Raw genomic sequence first — 19,005 nt, forward strand, 5'->3', positions numbered from 1 at the left:
AATGTTGCAGTTGAATAGCACAGATACAACAGGACAAGAATCATTCTCTTTTAATTATCATTTGATGATGTAAACAAAAACCTTTTAAATTTAAAATCTCGCACAGTGATCTCATTTTACGCACAGAATAACCACGTTATGGACACAATGGTGTTTGTGACGTGAGCGTGGAATTCTTAGTGTAAGTCAGCCTAACATAAATTAATTGAATTAGTTAATTTGTGGGTCATTGTCATGAGGCGACACTAAAGTCAAAGTGTTTATTTGCGTTTAAAACTCTCCCATATGAAATTTCCAAATACCCTACTTCAACTTCATCTCATTGAAAGTAGCGTGGCTTTCAGGGACCAATCGCACAAGGCCTGCCCTCCTCTGCGGACCAATAGAAAGCGGCTGCGCGAGCCTGTCAGTCACAGGTGAGGGGGGATAGTGAAGCTGGAGTGAAAAGGGCCGTAGAGCGAAGTGCGCCTGTGTCCATGGCACAACTATGAAGACGAGCCGATTTACGCCCGTGGATGTAGGAACAACGTATCACCGCTTATCCTTGGGGAGTGCGACTCGGAAACAACTTTTGTGGAACTACATTTGATGCGATTTAACATAGGAATAGCGTCAAATACGGATGAACTGACTATATTTTCACGTTCTCGGTTAGTGAATTCTAGTTGAAGATCGCGAAACTTTGCTCTAGTAAAATGGCCGTTCATGGCAATTCCTTAATGCCCTTTTCCATCCAAGCCATCCTGAACAAAAAGGACGACAGTCGACACTTTGCTGAGGTTGACATGTGCTTCTCTAAGGCAGCGTGCTGGAAAATATTTGGTGATATGAACAGTGTTTCTCGAAGAGAAGATGGCGAAGTTTGTGAACCCACGGACCAGAAGATCTACGATTCTGACTCGGGACTGAGCGATGACACCGAAAGCAAACCTCTGTCTGCGTGTAAATCTGAGAAGGACGCAGACAATGTGTCAGATATACCCGAGGAAAGTCTGCACGAGGAGACGGACCAGGAGTCCACGTGTGTGGAACACACTAAAAGTGACAGCGAGCCCAATAACGCAACAGGTAGGGCATCACAGCTTTACTACAGTTTGTAACAATACACACACTATATTTAAGCCTCCAAATTGTTTTTTTCTTTTTTTCTGTAGGTTACTGTAGCGCGTGGACTGTATTAATTTATTTGTTGGCATAGGGTTATTCTTTATTAAAACTTGTGATTGTGGTTTGCCCGTTTGAGCATAATTCTTGTACAACATATGAGTCACATTTACTCATTAATATTATTATTATTCATTAATTATTTTTTATAGGCTTGTATTGCTATAACTAGAGCAACAACAAGAACAATGAATGGCACCTTTCAAAATAATTTACGCGCAGGTTTAGTAAATGGTTCACTACATTATTTTGACCATTGTATCTGGTAGGCCTACTTTAAATAGGCTACTTTAAAGACTGATAGTCATGACTGAAATTGTAGGCTTGCAGAAACACAAAAACAAAAACTGTGACAAATATTTTGTTGTGTCTGTCAGACTCGAGCACGATGGAGGACAAAAGTCTTGACCAGCCCAAACAGAGGAAGAAGCGCTCCAGAGCGGCCTTCTCACACGCGCAGGTCTTTGAGCTGGAGCGCCGCTTTAATCACCAGCGGTACCTGTCGGGTCCGGAGCGGGCGGATCTAGCGGCTTCTCTCAAACTCACAGAGACTCAGGTCAAGATCTGGTTCCAGAACCGCAGGTACAAGACCAAACGGCGCCAGATGGCCGCTGACCTGATGGCCTCCACTCCCGCCGCCAAGAAAGTGGCAGTGAAGGTTCTGGTGCGAGACGATCAGAGACAGTACAGCCCGGGAGAGATCCTACGGCCTCCGCTGCTCTCACTGCAGCCGCCCTATTACTATCCTTATGCGTACTGCCTACCTGCGTGGACACTATCTGCATGCACTGGCAATCAGTGAGAACACCTCCAATTAGATCATATTTATTCATTTTGTTTTATTCCACTGATCTATAGGAAATTGAACTGTTAAAAGAGGAGATACAATTCCTTTATTAAAAAAAAACTCATCTTCCATTGGCAGTGGTAAAAGGTCTTCTTCTCCAAAGTGAACTTTAAAACTATTGGCGGAGGACTGTGTGTCAGTGTGTAAGCCTCTGAAGGCCTTTTCTGGAGTGGAGCTGTGGTAAACATCGTTTTGACTGAAAGGAAAAAAACAAAAACAAAAAACACATGTTTGGTTTCTATTTGAGATTCACCTTCCTACCTCTGCAGTGGCAACAGGCAAAATCTTTGTATTATAGAATGTATCTTTTGTGTTTGGAAAGGTATAAAAATCTGCACTTTGAGCTTAAACACATTATGTCTATGTTAATTATAAACTTTTTTTGTATTCATGCATCAGGCTAAACTATGTGGCTGAAAGGGACCAAAACAGACAAACCCTCTAAAATGTATGTGCTGTTTGAAACTATTAAAACATATCTATATATCAGGTTTTAACATTTTTGAGACCTTATTTTTTACACTTGAATTACAGTAATATTTAAATGATTTGCTGGACAGGGTTGTGCAGCATAATTCACAACCAAAGTTTAAAACAAGATCAAATTTGAATTCCCCAACCCTATACGCTTTCTTCCTGCCCCCTTTTCCCAGATGCACCTGTCAGACAATGATGAATAGCCCTGAGATTGCAGGACAGGGCAAACTGACAGGTACCTTTAAAGTTGCGCGTCAACAAGAGGAGAGGAGTATGCTGGGGTTAAGGAGGCCCATGTCACCGTGCTCTCTATAGTCAGAGAGGTGAACAAAGGTTCACGAAGCACTAAGGAACCACCCTCATCGTCTGCTGCTGATGGTTTGGCATCGACAAGATTTTAGAAGGGATATTACGCACTAGATTTCATTGCATTTTGGCGCGCTTAATTTGTTGCTAACGTCCTGGTCCTGTTGCTTCCTATTTTTTTTTACATTTCATTGGTTGAGTATGTTCGATTTTTTATATATATATATTTTTATATAGACGCACAACTCCGTCACTACAAATGGGCATGGCTTTGCACAGCCAGCAATCAACAGTGCGTCCGGCCCAGACACATGCTGCCCGAACTTTCATTATTACGCACGAAAACATCCCTGTGTAGGTGCAGTGAGTTGTGAGACTGTTTTATGAATGTGGACGTCCCACAGGCCACCGGCACTCTTGCACTGATACTTGTTGTCCATACAGAAACTCAGAGGACAGGAAGGATACCAAGAGTTCTCATACCTGCATGTGCGTGTGCAGGTATCTGATACAGAGGACATGGCTTTTCAACCCGCCGTTGCTGAAATGCAAACATCCACATTCCTCTCTTCTACTTATTTTTTACGTGTAGGCTAGGCCTACTTTTGACCGATTGAACGGTTAGTGTTCAAATCATAAGATACAAAACCTGTGGGATTTTAAGGCCTATGTCACCGTCATTACGCACAAGTGTGTGCGTTCAATGTGTTTTTCCTTAGTTTTCATAACTATAGGCTATATTTATCTTATGATAAGCTATGTTACGCATTTAAGACAGACCTATTGTATTAGGTTATATTCAAATCCCCACATAATGGTTTTAATAATTTACTGTATCAAAACGCTGAGTTTTAGACTATACAAAAAATCATAGCCACAAAGAATGTAACATGCAATGTGTGTCCTGCATTGACCAAAAAATAATAAAATGACTGCTTAATGTTAGGGCTAACAGCCAGGAAATTAAAGATGTGTTTGATCATATTGTAGCCTAGGGGCTTAAAGAGTGTTCACAGTCCTGAAAAACTGTACTGCGTTTGTTGTGTTTAAGAATGTCATATTCCAGGTTTGTCTCACTGTTTATAGACTAGTCAGGTTGTGCGTAAAGCATTTCTTGCGCCCTGTTTTTCGATGAAAATGTCCTAGGTCTTTGATTTCCGTGCAGTGCAGATTTTAGATGCTCCTAATTATCCCACTTTTGCAATCGTATTTGAGATGAGTCCTTTATAATGCAAATATTACACAGACGAGGAAGGTGGTTACCAGCGTTTAGCAGCAGTTTTGAAGCCTTACATTACAAGGGAGTGTCGTTTATGTTTCTGTTCAGACACGCGCCCCCATCAATAATTATTTATTTGGATGTCAAAATTCTTAGCCAATTTTAATTTATGGGAAGATGATGGGACAGAGATTTAATATCCTGTTAATAAAAATGGGGATAGGCAATAGGATATTATACACAATTGAAGTGCGTCTGTATTAAATAATAATTATACCCTAAAAATAAATAGAGCTAAATGCTAAATAAAGTACCGTATGTAAAATAATTACATTCTGTTGTACAGACTTGAGTAAAATCTACAAAATGAAGACAATCCACCTGACCTAAAAAAAATAAATAAAAAAAATTGCCTATACCTTGAACAAATCAATCAGTTAACGTGCACGCAATTGGTCAGTTTTTTTCCCTCATTATTTTGCATGTTTGGTGGGACGCCCGTGGTAAATATTATGATATTATACATTATAGCTATATTAAATATGCCTATATTAGGTTTTATATCAGTCAAGAGCCAGTTTGTGAAGAAAGACGACATGACGTTGTACAGGTATCAGTCTGTCTGTCTGTCATCAGTGCACAAAATTCTATCCAAAAATGCAGGAACAATTTACGCACAAGGAACACATTAAAACAGACATCCATCTAACAAAATAAAGGTTTTGATGTTTATTTTTATTTTTAAATTAATAACTAATTATTTGTCTATAGTGTTGTCCATGTCCAACCAGGAAGTAAAATGATAAGCTTTACCAAAATTATAAAAAATGTTTACTGTGTTTACTACTGAAATCTAACTTGTCATATGCACTTTAAGCTTTAAATGCTCTGTGACTTTTCTGGTGGAGGCTGCTTGTCTTTGTGGAGATGTTTTTGTTTTGCCTAGAATGTTCAAAATCATGGCATCACCTTCCTCATCCAGGTGAAGTAAGATCTGTGGAGAGGCGAACCCACTGAGCGTATGATTTGCAGTACTAGGTAGGTCCTTTTTTTTTTTTTTTTTTTTTTTTTTTTAAATCAATAAAGATCTGCAATGGAATAAATACGATATAGATTAATTTAATGCTATGCTGTGGGGCATCACAGCAGAGCAACAACTCCATTGTGGTGGAAACCAAAGGAAAAGTTTTGGATCTTTAGTGCTGACAAGGCTATAGTGTCATCATGCGCTACTACTGACCAGTGTCCAAGATTAATGAAGCACACGTGCACAGGCATAAAAGATGGAGGGAGCGTGCATGGTGTATGCCTTTTCTCGGCTATGACCTTAATCACCATGACAACCGGGAGCGTCAGAGGACGCTACATCAACTGACTTCCGGTTAAGCTACAGTCTGCAGAGAACAATCAATCTGGTAGCGTTTTACTGGCATTTAATTATGTTATCTTGCGTTTAATCGTTATTTTCTTAAAGATAAACAAAAATCATTGTAACATAGCTCTGGTCTATGTGGTTGCGCGTGCGCCGTGCGTAAACCGTGCCAAGCCAAGGGGATGTGTTTCAAAATGGCGTCCGTTGCTCCGCTCAGCACACATTTAATCCACTGATAATTAGCCAGATATGTGCCAGTCTGTCAAAAATCTTTAAGGTACAGGTTTTTCTTTTACATTTCACAAAAAGCGCTTCGCCATGTCGGACTCTGAGGAGGAAAGTCAAGACAGACAGCTAAAAATCGTGGTAATAGGAGACGGAGCCTGTGGAAAGGTACGTAAGCCCCCTTTCAGCTCTACCTTTGACTTGTTTTATCCTAGAACATGTTAGAAAAGACCACAGGCACGCTGCAGTTTGTCTCTGTTGTTGTCGTGCATCCTGGTCTCTCGCGCTCACCACGCTGTTTAGCTGCGCGTTCTTATCCAGCGTCACCATAGCGACCAGGCTAATGCGGAGCTTTACAAGCGTGCTACTCTGCGCACTGCTGTCAGAAGACAAGAGCACATGGGATTTCAAATCGTCTAGGAAAAAGACACATGATGACCCATTAAGTTCGATATGTTTATGCTGTATTTACGACCAATTCATTTCGCTATGTTAGGGTGGCCAGACGTGCCTATTTATCCGGGACAGTCCCAGTTTTGAGCCCTGTGTCCCCTGTCCCAGATTTAACCCAAATCATTGATTTGTCCCAGTTTTATACAAGAAATGCCCCAGATGTCCCTATTTTTGACCAATTTGATCTCTGCCAACAGTAAAGAGAGGCATACGTTGTAATTTGTATAGATAACACACAAAAAAGCTGCTTAAAACCGATCGAAAAACAAAGAAAATGTGACTATAGTGACTCACATGTTAGTCATGAATAGTCTCTGCATAACATTTTTCCTTAATTATGCACTCATTTCACAATTTTATTATTACCAACCACCAAAAAAATGGGGATGTCTCTGTTTTTTATCTTGAAATTCTGGTCACGATAAAAGACTCAACTTCAGTGTTTTTTTGTTGTTTTGTTTTTCTGAAATTTAATTTTTCTGCAGCCTACTTTGTTCCTTATGAATAAAGGTGTCAGCAGCATGGGGAATAAATAATGTCAGCAGGGACATGAAATGCTTTGTTCAGCTAAACCTCTAGTTTCCTAATTAATCTCATAGTCAGAGAGATGTAGTAGCTTACTCAGTTACATTTAGACTTTTCAGATAGCTACTTTTACGGCCATACTTGTGTAATATATAGTGTAATAGTACATCTAATCTTATAAAAAGTGTTAGTTACTTCTCCCTCTGTGAGTAAGTCTACATTCTGCCCTTGCAGTTACATAAACTTAAAATGTTACGTGCATGCAGTTACAGTTATGTTTACTTGAGTAGTAGTTTCCCCAAATACTTTTTTACTCTAACATGAGTCATTTTTAGATGACGTTGTACTTCTACTTGAGTAATATTATTTAGAAGTAACATTATTTGTGTACAATTTTTAACTATCTCAGGTACACCTGCTCTAGTCTTCCAGTGGTAGGTAATAATGCAGGGAATAATGCAACTGGGAAAAATAGTATCCTTATTGTAGAAAAGTGAGATTTTTGGGTTAAGAAATGTGTTTTCATATTCAGCTGCATTAATAAGCCTCTCTCCACTGTGCAGCCAGGTGTGCGCTGTGTGAAAGACTGCCCTGGCTGTTTGTGTTTGGGGTCAGAACAGCAGCACTGCACCCCCCTTTAGAACAGCCATTTGTGACTGACGGCTTGAATACTGTTTCCCTCTTATTAATGTCAATTTGTTGGGCAAATTGACACTGGATCAGTTTTTCTTGGACTGCTATTTTCAGTCGTTCTTGTGCATGTGCCCATTCAGAAACATAGGGAATAGTGAACCTGAATTAGATGTTTGCACAGGGGAGCCTCAGTATAAGTCTGCACTGGAGTAGTAAAAGTAAGACCTTCATAAAGCTTCTCACGCAGACAAAAAAAAAAAAAAAAAAAAGCAGTTCTATGAAATCCTTCTTTAATATGGAGGAATTATATATTTTTCAGTATCGGTATTGGTGATGTCAGAGGGTTTTTCCCGATATCTGTTTTGTGCAATACAACCTGATATTTGACATTGCCCTTGTCACTTTGTGTAACCATGCATATGTCATTCTCAGTTTGCCCTCAGTGCATCAGATGTTTGTTTTTTGAACTGCCTAATGAGTACAAATGGAAATAGTGGAGCAGTAAGGCTACAAAATAGGGCTATGCTAATCATGTAAATATTATATTATAGCTAAATGTAGGTTATCGGCCACAGCAGCAAGACAAATATCAGATATCGGGTCAAAAAACCCACATTGAACCCTTCCATTTGTCTATTTCCAACAGTTTGGACAGTTTGCGTAGAACAATGAGGAGAGCCATACATTACTTTCTGTTATTTGGGTTGCATCACTTGAACACTGATGGCTCAGCTGTGTTCCCCTCCCAGCCTCTTGTTTTAGAAGTTCCCCCGTTTCCCGGCATGGCTATCATCGGTGACCCAGTCAGGAGGATTACGCCAGCTTTTACATTCGTCGGTTAGTTTCAATTGTATGGTGGAAAAAAAGGAGTATTTAGGGAGGAAAGCCAAGGCACTGGAATGCCAAGACAAATGTCCGACTAGGCCAAAGTGAGCATGTGGAATAGATTTTTGCTGTCTGAACCTGTTATTTTTGTGTTGTCTGTGATTGTTTAGCCTACTTAAATGCCTGATTTTCTTCAGTCACATTCAGTTAACGTTCAGTCTCTCATTTACTGAAGTATTCTCTAAAATGTGTTGTAAATGTGCACAGCCCTGGAGGATTATTTATAAATAAAATTGTAAAATTCAAAACATCTTAAAGGCCAAAATGTGAACAGAACACTTGTACAATATTGTATATTTATTATATTATATCATTTAAGCAGACCTCCAATTTATCATCATCATAAAGTGAGCAAAGATTCATGCAGCCTTTGAAGACTTAACAAATTACAAATTATTTTCCACCAGTATATGTGAAAAATATTTTAATGTTATGTAGATTTGTAGAGGCAAAACTGCTTGATTTAGTTTGTATTGTTTGTGTGCATAGGCCTCTAAAGATAGCTAATAGTCATTCAGCACTTTTTCCAGTCCCCATCCATCAAACAGAATTGTGCTTGGCACATCAGGTCCACGCTCAGAATTCCCATGGATTTAAGAGCCCCGAACATGAGCATCGCTCCCTCCTTCAGCACAACAGTGACAGTGATGGGAGCTTTATAATTTGTGGCAATTATTAGTCTGGAGTCTGGAGACATGACACACAGTGACACCTGTTTTTGTAATCCCCATTTTCACATGTCACTTCCACAGCTGAGTGCTGGGGCTGACATCAGCCTACTGTCCAGTCAATCATGCAGACTTTACAGCGGCTTGACTTGGATTGGTAATGATGAGATTAATAGCCTGTTACTCACACTAGCGTGAATTATAGCTGTGTGCAGCTGGAGAAATGAAAGTGGAGTTAACAGAGAGCAGAATACTCTAAAAAGCTTAGCTTGGCCTGTGGACAGAGTGAATATTTAGTTCTATGCAATGGTATGCATCTCGTAGTTCTGCAAGCCATCAAAATAAAGGATTCAGGAAACGTTTTAATATGCATATTTAAGAAAAAAAGTTCTGCAGCATCTTACATTTCCTTCATAGTGAGTGTACTGAGCAGATCTGCTGTGTATCCACATAAGATAATGAATCTCATGCCCCAGTGTTTGTAACATGGGCCTATTGCTTCAGGTGAGACACTTTCTCATTTCTTTGTCTTCTTTTGTCTCTGTTTTAGACATCGCTCGCCACCAGGTTTGCACAGGAGGCCTTTGGGAAGCAGTACAAACAGACCATTGGTCTGGATTTCTTTCTGAAGAGAATAAGCCTTCCAGGTGAGACACCTTCACACTATTACAATATGAACGTTGTTTGTTCAGGGATTTGCCTTGGAGCATGGACCCACATCTGTGAGTGTGTGCTACCACTTTAAACAGTTTTACTCTGGTTCATTAGGAAATTATGTAATATCTGTTTACATTAGTCAGTATAGTTCTAATTTGAAGTATTTTTATGTGCTAAATTTTTCATACTATTAATGTTGTTCTTATTGTTGGGTGTCCCACTTTTCTGCCTTTTGAAATCTCCTCTCCAGAGAAAACACCACACTCTTTCTCCTCCTCAAGGCCAGTTTGACAACTTCAGGCCAAATGGGCTAGCCATGCTCGTAACTCTGTGGGCTCAGGCAGAGTAAATATATAAAGATTTTATATTCATATCACAGATCCCCCAGTTCAACTCATCTTTGTGGTATAGTGCATAAAACAGTCATGTTAATATTTGTTTATAGAAGTCACAGAGTATTCTATGTTCCCTTCAGATTTATAAAATACATGTTTATTGACTAGTGCCATAATTAGATCAAACTGCCCTGATTCACCATACGAAATGTGGATTTCCACCATGTCCTTAATGCGACTTACAAATCTTTTCTAAAACTGATGAACCACAATTCTTTTATTTCAAATGCATCCACTCTAGGCAGGGGCAAATGAAGTGTTAAACATAGTGTATGACTGTGAGTTGGCCGGAGAATTGTATTTAGATTCTGTGTCCTTTTCAGCTTAAAAACTTAGCAGAACTTAACCCCAAAAATGTTGCGGTGAAGCTGGAATGAAAAGCAAACTTGTGTGGATCCCGTTCCCAATAAGAGCCGTCTAATCATCCGACTGACGCCTCGCAGTTTATTTCCAGCGGTCACACTTATCTGACTGTAACCTTTATTTGACTATGTCCATCCTTCCCATTGGAGCACTGGCAACACTGGCCCAACACAGGGGTTGTTAAATGGGCCATTTTCTGGGGAATTGAGTGTTGATGAGCTGATGAAGAGGAGGGTGGCTGAACGAGCAGGGTGGTCCCAAACGCGGTCAGGACCACCACCCTGCGTTGTATTGGCCCGGGCGCGCGGCTCTGTGGGTCTCGCTGGGGTAGTAAGGATCTCTTTGCAGGGAGGAAGGAAGGGGGGGGGGTAGCCTGTAGCGTCTTACCATGAAGGGTTAGATTAAACTTAACGTAATGTGGCTTCTTTATTCAAGTAATAGTTTATTTCTATTTTATTTTAATTCTTAGTTACACATTACATTTTTATTAGGCCTTATTTGACACCTGTCTCTTGCAAATTTTGATACTTATTTAGAATTTATTATTACCAAATTATTTTTTTTCTCTTTGTCATTATATTATATTGTGATGTGTGAGCTACTGTGTCCAAATATTTTCCCTTGTCAATCAATAAAGTTTGTCTAAATCTAAGTCTAGTTTGTAATTGTTTATCCATTCAAATTCTTCTCTCAAATGTTAATGTTCCTGTTTAAAATGTGTGCTCTGGACAGAATCCTAGTTTTAAAAAAATTGCAGATGTAATCGCATTATACAAAATGAAATGAAAATTAACAAACTAATCACCAGCTATTCAGTAAGGATCTCTGCAGCAGAGGAGGGGAGGGAGGAAGAGTACCCTATACCGTCTTACCATGAAGGCCTGGCTTGTCAAACTTAATGTACATTTTCCAGCACGGGCAGAGGTGAGGTGAGGCGAACAGGCGCACAAACAAACTGCTCTGTGTGTGTAGCTCTATAACAATACTACTCCCAGATGTCTTAGCCAAACCAGAGAGGTAGAAGTGCTAAAGGAGAGCGACAAGAGAGCTAAATGAGTGGACACATTTCTGAAGTTGCGCTGTCCGTCTTTGCCAGGTGTTGTTCTGTGAAGTTATGCAACGCCTTGTCAAGTACGGCCGCAGTTTGAATGGCCGCAATTAGCAAAAATGGCAAAGACAGCAATTCTTTCAAGTAACATCAAAGGCCCCCTATCCGAAATTTTCCATGTATATGAGCAAAATTTGTCTTGCCTCAGTACAGATGTATTGTATTACTCTTAAGGTCAAAATATGCCTGTGTGCTGTCTATATCTAAAGTGTTTAATTGCCCAATAATCAGGACATGCATTGCCAGCATGCTAGTTGTCATTGTTAACATTATCGCAACGACACAACACAGCTCTGCCCTCTGGAAGTTGTCACAAGTGCATATGAGCTCATCAGTAAATGTACTAAAAGTGCACTTGGTGATTATCGATCTATAGAGCACTGTATATGCCGATAGTTCACAGCTGACTTATTTTGACCTCAAGAGCTGTTTATATAATGTATCTGTATTGGAGCAAGATGAGTTTTCTTCAAATACATAAAAAAATGGAGGCCTTTAAGACTTTTTTGTACTGGACAGTGAACTAGTGATACTCAACATGGAGGAGAGACAAACTGTTTAGACTGCCCTGCGTTACATTAAATAACTACTCACTGCTACTCTGTCAATGCAGTGAACACAGCTCTGAGCTTGGCAAAATGGTTTTATTGATATAATATATTTATTTGGCTCTAATAAACAAACATAGCAATTGGGATTTTTAAAAGTTTATCTGTCGGACTGCTCTTTCTCCCAAACTCCTGAATCAGCGTCGACCTGTGAAACATAAATAAAGACGTGCGGATCCATGGGCCGGGATGGCTTTTTATATAACACCAAGGGAGCGTTGTCCATGGTGCCCCTCTCTGTAGCTTTACATTGACACTGTATAGTCTGGATGTAGTGACTGTGAACCTCCGCGCTTCCTCCCATGCTTTAAAAAGGGGGACTTATGGAGGGTTGGGTCATCCAGCCGTGTCCACACTGTTTTCATTTTCATTCATTTTCCAAAAGTTTGAAAATATTTGTTTGGATTTGGGTTTTCGTGCCATCTCTCTTTCCGCCACTCTTGCGTTAACTCCCTTTTTCCACAGAAATGACAACCTCTGTTTGTTTTTTTTCCAGTTTTGTGTTTAATTGTTGCTATTTTTTGTAACTGTGAAGTTCTCTCTTTCCGTCCAGGATAGGGCATGGCACAATGCATGCAGATATTCCCATGCTTGTGACTTATTTTCACCCCAGTGTTGGGAAGAGGGATGGGCAATGTATTGGTTCCATTATCGGAATTGAGGATATCTGAGGGTTTTCCCAATGTCGGGATTGGCTACAATTTCAATATATCAGACTGATATTTTGGCCAATATTTTTTTCTTGGCTGTCCCAGTTTCTGTGTGCCGTGAACAATAATCTCATTGTATTCATTTTATACTTAATACTTGCTACAGTTAAAGTGCAAAATGTTCTGCTCAGTAACCTTGAATGATGCTTGCGACTCTGTTTTATGAAACAAACTGCAGAAGCTTCAGAAGATTCCCAGGGTAAAACTCTCAGCTAAAGATAACATTTATAAATGGACAATACCAAACCTTTGATCTCGCAGACCCTCAGAAACCCTGTGCTAGACGCTTATAGACTCTCTGATACTTTTTTGCCTGTATATGTCATCCTGATATTGTGAATCCATGCTGTAACATCATTAAAGGCACTGTAGAACGATCCGTGCCTTTGTGCCTGTTTTTCCTTTTTGCAAGATACAACACAAATCAACAGTGCCCATGTGTCAGTCTCATTGTATGCTCATTGCATCAGATGTGTCTTTTGCAACAGAGTCATGAGTTAAAATGGAAATAGAACAAAGTTAAAAATATGGATGTATGTTAACACAACCATGCAAGAAATTCTTATACCCTAGATTAGCAGTTCCCAAAGTCGGGCCCCAGAAGAATTGTACAACATCAAGCTTGGAAATTAAGCTTTAAATTACTTTACATAAGATATTTGTTTATTTATATAAGCCTATAACCCACAGGAATGCATTTTTTTTAACATGTACAATGAAGGAGAAAACATTACACATTGTTTTTACATGTAGTGTAAAACATTATTAAGGGGGCCCTCTGTGATTTTCGGATCAATAGAGGGGCCGTGGCACAGAAGTCTTTGGGAATGGCTGCCCTAGATAAATACATTGTGAAAAAATAATTTGTAACCTACCAGTAGTATAACTATAAAATTTGCTGACCATTTTAAAATGTTAATATCAGTTGTAGACCATAGCAGCAAGACAAATATCGGAAATTGGTATCTGCTCAAAAAAATCCATATCAGACCCATCCATATTTAGTTGAGAAAGTGTAATATTATTATTATAATATTACTAAGCGTACTATACATTCAGCTAGCCCTCTCTGAATGGATATTCTTGGATTTGAGGTGCGGGTGAACTGCCAGATAAAGCGTGAGGTTTGAAAGATTTATCGCTGATTTATAGATTTCATTATGTAGATCAACAAGCACCACTTTTATTATAGAAGTCGCTCACTGAAATAGAGGCTTGAGTTACAGTTGACTTCTTATTTACCTCAACTTCTGTGCTTTGTCAAAACAATCAAGGTATTAATTTAAGAGAAGAAAAAATATATAGCTGATGTTGTAAAATCAAAATACTGTGATAGATTTCTAACATTTTTTTGTATTTGTTTTGCTGTAGGTAACCTGAACGTGACCCTACAGGTGTGGGATATCGGAGGGCAAACGTTGGGAGGAAAAATGCTGGATAAATACATCTATGGGGCTCATGTAAGGTGACACACATTTAAATTTGCACTCACTGCACTTTGGAGGTTTAATATAACTCGCTGGTGAAGAAGGTCCAAAAACACATAAGAAATCACTATACATTCCTTTTATCAGTGTGGTTCTTATTATTAGTCGTAGTAATTTCATCCAGGCCTTGTTGCCAACATTGCTTTTATTTTAAGTTTGTTTTTAGTGGAATGCACCTGTTAGGTTAATGTTCTTCGAAGTATAATGATAATTACTACTTTGAACTTACAATGCCATCTTATTTATAATTGTGAATTGTATTGAATATGATGCAGCGTATGGCCCAGCATAACTTGACTTGACATTTACTTGTGATGTGGCACTCTAAAACTTGAACAATATGCTAAAACAGTCAATAGGGACAAGATCTTGAGAGGCAAAATTGCTACAAGATTTTGCGGATGAGAAAAGTTCTTTTGTTAGATTTTTTCCCCCAATGTGTTTATCTTTGGCATAGACAAAACGAGTTATGTGGTGCTGAGTCACACTTCTTGAGAAGCTGGAGGTCCAATAGTCAGTGCTACAAAGACAACAAAAATACTGGTACCACCTTATAATAACTATGCCTAAGTGGCCTTAATGATGAACCTTAAACATGAACAAATACTAAATTCACAAACAAATAGTGCAGGCGTATCAAACTCAAATTTACAGAGGGCCAAATAAAAAAAAAAAACTGGGACTAAGTAGTGAGCCTAACTAAATATTTATTGAAAAATTTCATCAATATCTGCATGTTTTCTCTTCTTTCGAGATATGTAATGTTAAACCTTTTCTTATTAAAATAAATGTTTAATGATAGTTTTGCTGAAACACTGAATCCAGAACAAGCATAATATAAAATAATAACAACATTTTAAATAAATAATGCCTTTATAGCCTGTATCAGACCCTAACTCTAACTTTGAGCATTAACTCTTTGATTAAGAACTGTTTCTTCATGCTTTGGCTAAGGCTAATTAAGGTCTAGTTACTACAAAGTTTAACCAAAAAAATAAATAAATTAATAAAATACAAAACTGTTAACCTCATAGCACTATTTAATTATTATGAATTATGTCAAAGTTTTTCTTCTTGCCACTCCATTTCGAGAAATGTGCTTTTCTGTTGTTTACAATGTATTTGTAGTATGACACAAACTCGAAATAAAATAAAAAAACGAATCGAATCCAAAATGTCTCATGGGCCCCATCTCTTGTTTCGCCTTTAGGGAATTATGTCATCCAACTACAGAAAGTACGATAGTCCTATGCGGTTGCCATAGTATGAGCTGTCACCTCCAGAATGTCTAAAGTGCTCTTCTTCAGACTTCTCCTGCGATCCTGATCACATATGACTAGAAGCAGAGTTATTTTTTACCATATAAACATTGAAGTAATTTTATATAATTTTAGTTTTAACATTCCAATTTATGGGGTGGGCAATAGTGACAGACGTGAATATATTTTTTGAGTATTATTCCAGCAACAATATTCAAACAATATTGTAACAGTGCATCAGGATAGCATGTGTTAAAATGTGTCTATAAACGTGAATGGACCATAAAATTAACAATAAAAATAACAAAAATACTAGTTTATAACCTTATACTAGACATTTCTGTATCTTTTTATGGTTTATAATAGTTTTCATTACAGACAATATACTCAGTAGGCCAATTCTAATTTTGTCTTATTTTCACCAACGGAAAGCTCTCATAAGTCAGCGGTCAGTTACAACACTTGGCTGAGGGAGTTTCTGTGTTTTCACTGTATGCTACCTCTGCACCTATTGTTGTCCTGCGCCTCTGGTAATCAATCATACTTGTTTGGAGAAACCTGCAGTAATTGTGCGAGGTGTAAGCTGTCAGCGCTGAGCTCCGTGTTGTGACAGTGGAACAAAAAGGGACAGACAAGCAGCCCCGTCGTGTTGCATCACCAGCACAAGGAGAGCAGACAATGCACTTTTCCAGTCCCTCTCCAAAGGCATTAGCTCAAGAGGTGAACACAGAGCCACGGTATAATTGCTTTTCTGATACTATGGCCTGATGATTTTTTTTGTCCCTCCTTTAATTTTCACCTTAATCATTTTTATTATCATTATTATGAAATTATAGTATACATTTACGGAACAAAAATGAGCCAAAGTAAAAAATGATAAAGAATAAAATGAAATACAATATTTTTTACGCACATTATTAAAATATATTGTTATGATTAAGGCATTGAAGAGTTTGCAGTTTCATGGCCATGTAACTTTTATTGTTCCTTCTCTCTATTTTTGACAAAAGTAAAAATATAGTAATTTCCTAATTGATGCTAGTTATATTTAGTTCCTCACTAGAGTTACTTATAGTGCTGCAAGTCAGCTGTGTTCAAGTTTGGTAAAGTTTGTTTATGTAGCTGTCCTTATTAAATCACCATACAAAAAGAAGGAAAAATATCTTTGGACATTTGAAACCAATAACATTTCAACAAAATATTATTCAGAATTCTAGTCAAACAGTGTTAGAACAAAGAGGAAGCTAGTTGGGCCTAGTTATTCCATCTTGAACCTCTGCTTCACATTTGTTGCAAACATCATGCAGCTTGCACAGTTCCATCAAGTAGGGATGTCCCATCTTATGTCCCTTGCCCTAAAAAGAGAAGTAGTGCCACCTACTGTTCCCATTTCTAACTGACTCACACTTGGCAATGTTTTCATCAATCTTAATAGAATATCAACCTTATGGGTAGGCCTGTCACGATAAGTAAAATATATAGTTACAGAAGAAATATTTCGATAAACATATAATATTGAAACTACTTTATGCCACCAACATAATAACCTGAAAGCTGGAGAATTACTGTAAAGTTTTATTTTTAATGTACAGTAATGTTAAAAGTCATGAGTTGCAACAATCAAAAAGCAAAAGGAAAAAAGTTACTTACTCAAATCAAAATTACAAAAACACAAAAATAAAACTTCTACACAATAAATATTTAACCCCAAAATATATTGTTCCAGCTATGAACTACTGAACGATAAGTTGATATAGTAATTAGCATGAGAGCCAGGCCTAATCATGCCCAAAATGTGTCAGAATTGCTTCACTGTGTGTTGTATGTTTGGTTGTCCTCTACATAAAGCAAAATTTTTTATAGTTTTCCCAACATTACCTTATCAATATTTGCTACAGGGAGTCCTCCTCGTGTACGACATCACCAACTACCAAAGCTTTGAGAACCTGGAGGACTGGTACACCATGGTGAAGAAGGCCAACGAAGAGTCCGAAGTCCAGCCGGTCATCTCCCTGGTCGGAAACAAAAGTGAGTATCGCATCGGACAGCATTACTAAGCTCTTATCATTCCATTTAAACAACATTAGTTACAGAGTTAGGTTATCTTCTATTTACACCAGCACTGAGTATTTCCCTATACATTTGGGACATTTTTCATCCCGCGTGTCTGTTTGTGTGCGTGTAGGAGTGAGCGGTCATTGATCAGAGTGATAAGGCAGTGGATAAGCGTGTGAGGTTCTGTGGTGAAGGGAATGTTGATGTTTGTGAAGTTTGGGGAGGGAGAGACAGTGATTAAACGTACTTTAGAGCATTGAACATTCTGGGGTGCTCCTTATCCGCGACCCTCCCATGCTCACCGTTGTCCTGCGTCCCCCGTGAAAACAGGAGATGCTAACCAGACCATGACGATTTATGAAAAAACAAGAAACTTAGAATGAACAGTGGGTAAAGTAGGCAAATCATGTACGCAGGTTAAAGGTGCATTGTGTAACTTTTCTGGTGGAGGGTCTGTCAAATGCTTCTCTCCGTGGAGATGTTATTGCTTTGTCCCGAATGTTTCACACTCTCATATTAAACTTTTCTGTCTTCATGGAGACCAAACCAGACCAACTTACAGATCAGATCTATGGAGAGGTAACCCCGGTTACAGTCAGAATGCCAGTTTTTCTAGGTATTTTTGAGCTGTAATTGAATAAAGTAGGACAATTTAATTCCATACTGTGAAACATTCCAGGCAGAGCAATGACATCTACAGAAACAAGCAGGTGGAAGACCCTCTACCAGAAAAGTTACGTAATGCACATTTAAAGGACAGGCAGCTAAATAGAAGAACAAAGTAGTGGTCAAACAAATTACTCAAGTAAGAATAATTCTGTTTGGAAATTAATGTACGATAATTGGAAAAGACGAGATCTGGTATTTTCAAAAGTTATAAAAATTGAATCTTAGTGTATGGAAAGAAACTCAAAAGATCAAATTTAATATTGTCAGTAAGCTTTTGTAGTAGCTTCATTCATGACGTATTCTTCCAAACAAATCTGCGCACAAAGCCTTCTTTTGGCATTCACTGCTCTTCAATTTGTTCTTAACAGAAAAAAGTTCTTCTGGAAGAGCAAATCCTAAGAACAGACATGAGCACTCGTATGCACAAAATTCAGCCCTTTTAGAATATTATTACTCTTCCAATACAACCATAAATTCTACTTACTCTTTGATTATAAGTTATGTATTTTTGATGATCTCAACAAAGAAAATGTAATCAGCATTGGGATTAGGTCCACAATTTTTGTCGTAATAGTAGGATTTTGTTGAGAGTACACATTTTAAACTTATCCAGGAGCTTTCACATGAAGAATCACTCACATATCAGTACATATTTGTTGATGACTAAGCTGTCCAGGAGATGAAAAATTGTTACCATAGCCATAAACAATTTAACATACTGAATGCTCAAAAGTTCTCAAAATGATGCCTATAACAGGAAACTGAAACCCCTTTATGAGAGAATTTCTACACAACAATCAGCGAATATTTGTCGTCGACTAGTAATGCAGTTTTAGAGATTTTATAATTTCACCCATTTAAATTGTTCATCCTTTTTGAGATGAATCCTGAGGCTCTGGAGTGTACATCCAGCTTTACTT

The 19,005-nt window shown here is 38.3% G+C and overlaps 2 protein-coding genes across 3 annotated transcripts in view; both read left to right on the forward strand.

Moving 5' to 3' along the window:
* The first annotated feature begins 502 nt into the window (after positions 1-502).
* Positions 503-1,979, forward strand: nkx3-2 (NK3 homeobox 2). Its single transcript, XM_020923576.2, has 2 exons — positions 503-1,068; positions 1,542-1,979. The coding sequence occupies exons 1-2, from the start codon at positions 696-698 to the stop codon at positions 1,964-1,966; spliced, it is 798 nt and encodes a 265-aa protein (XP_020779235.1). The 5' UTR covers positions 503-695; the 3' UTR covers positions 1,967-1,979.
* A 3,591-nt stretch (positions 1,980-5,570) lies between these two features.
* rab28 (RAB28, member RAS oncogene family) overlaps positions 5,571-19,005 on the forward strand; it is a 29,598-nt gene continuing 16,163 nt past the window's right edge. For both annotated transcript variants that reach the window (XM_020923520.2, XM_055158966.1), the window contains exons 1-4: positions 5,571-5,778; positions 9,325-9,421; positions 13,987-14,075; positions 17,260-17,389. In XM_020923520.2, the coding sequence (XP_020779179.1) occupies positions 5,704-5,778; positions 9,325-9,421; positions 13,987-14,075; positions 17,260-17,389 (391 nt within the window). In that variant the 5' untranslated portion in view covers positions 5,571-5,703. The remainder of the gene's footprint in view (positions 5,779-9,324; positions 9,422-13,986; positions 14,076-17,259; positions 17,390-19,005) is intronic.

This window comes from Boleophthalmus pectinirostris, unplaced genomic scaffold (assembly GCF_026225935.1).
Source record: "Boleophthalmus pectinirostris isolate CB_2022bp ecotype Guang Dong unplaced genomic scaffold, ASM2622593v1 HiC_scaffold_23, whole genome shotgun sequence".
Classification (NCBI taxonomy): domain Eukaryota; kingdom Metazoa; phylum Chordata; class Actinopteri; order Gobiiformes; family Gobiidae; genus Boleophthalmus; species Boleophthalmus pectinirostris.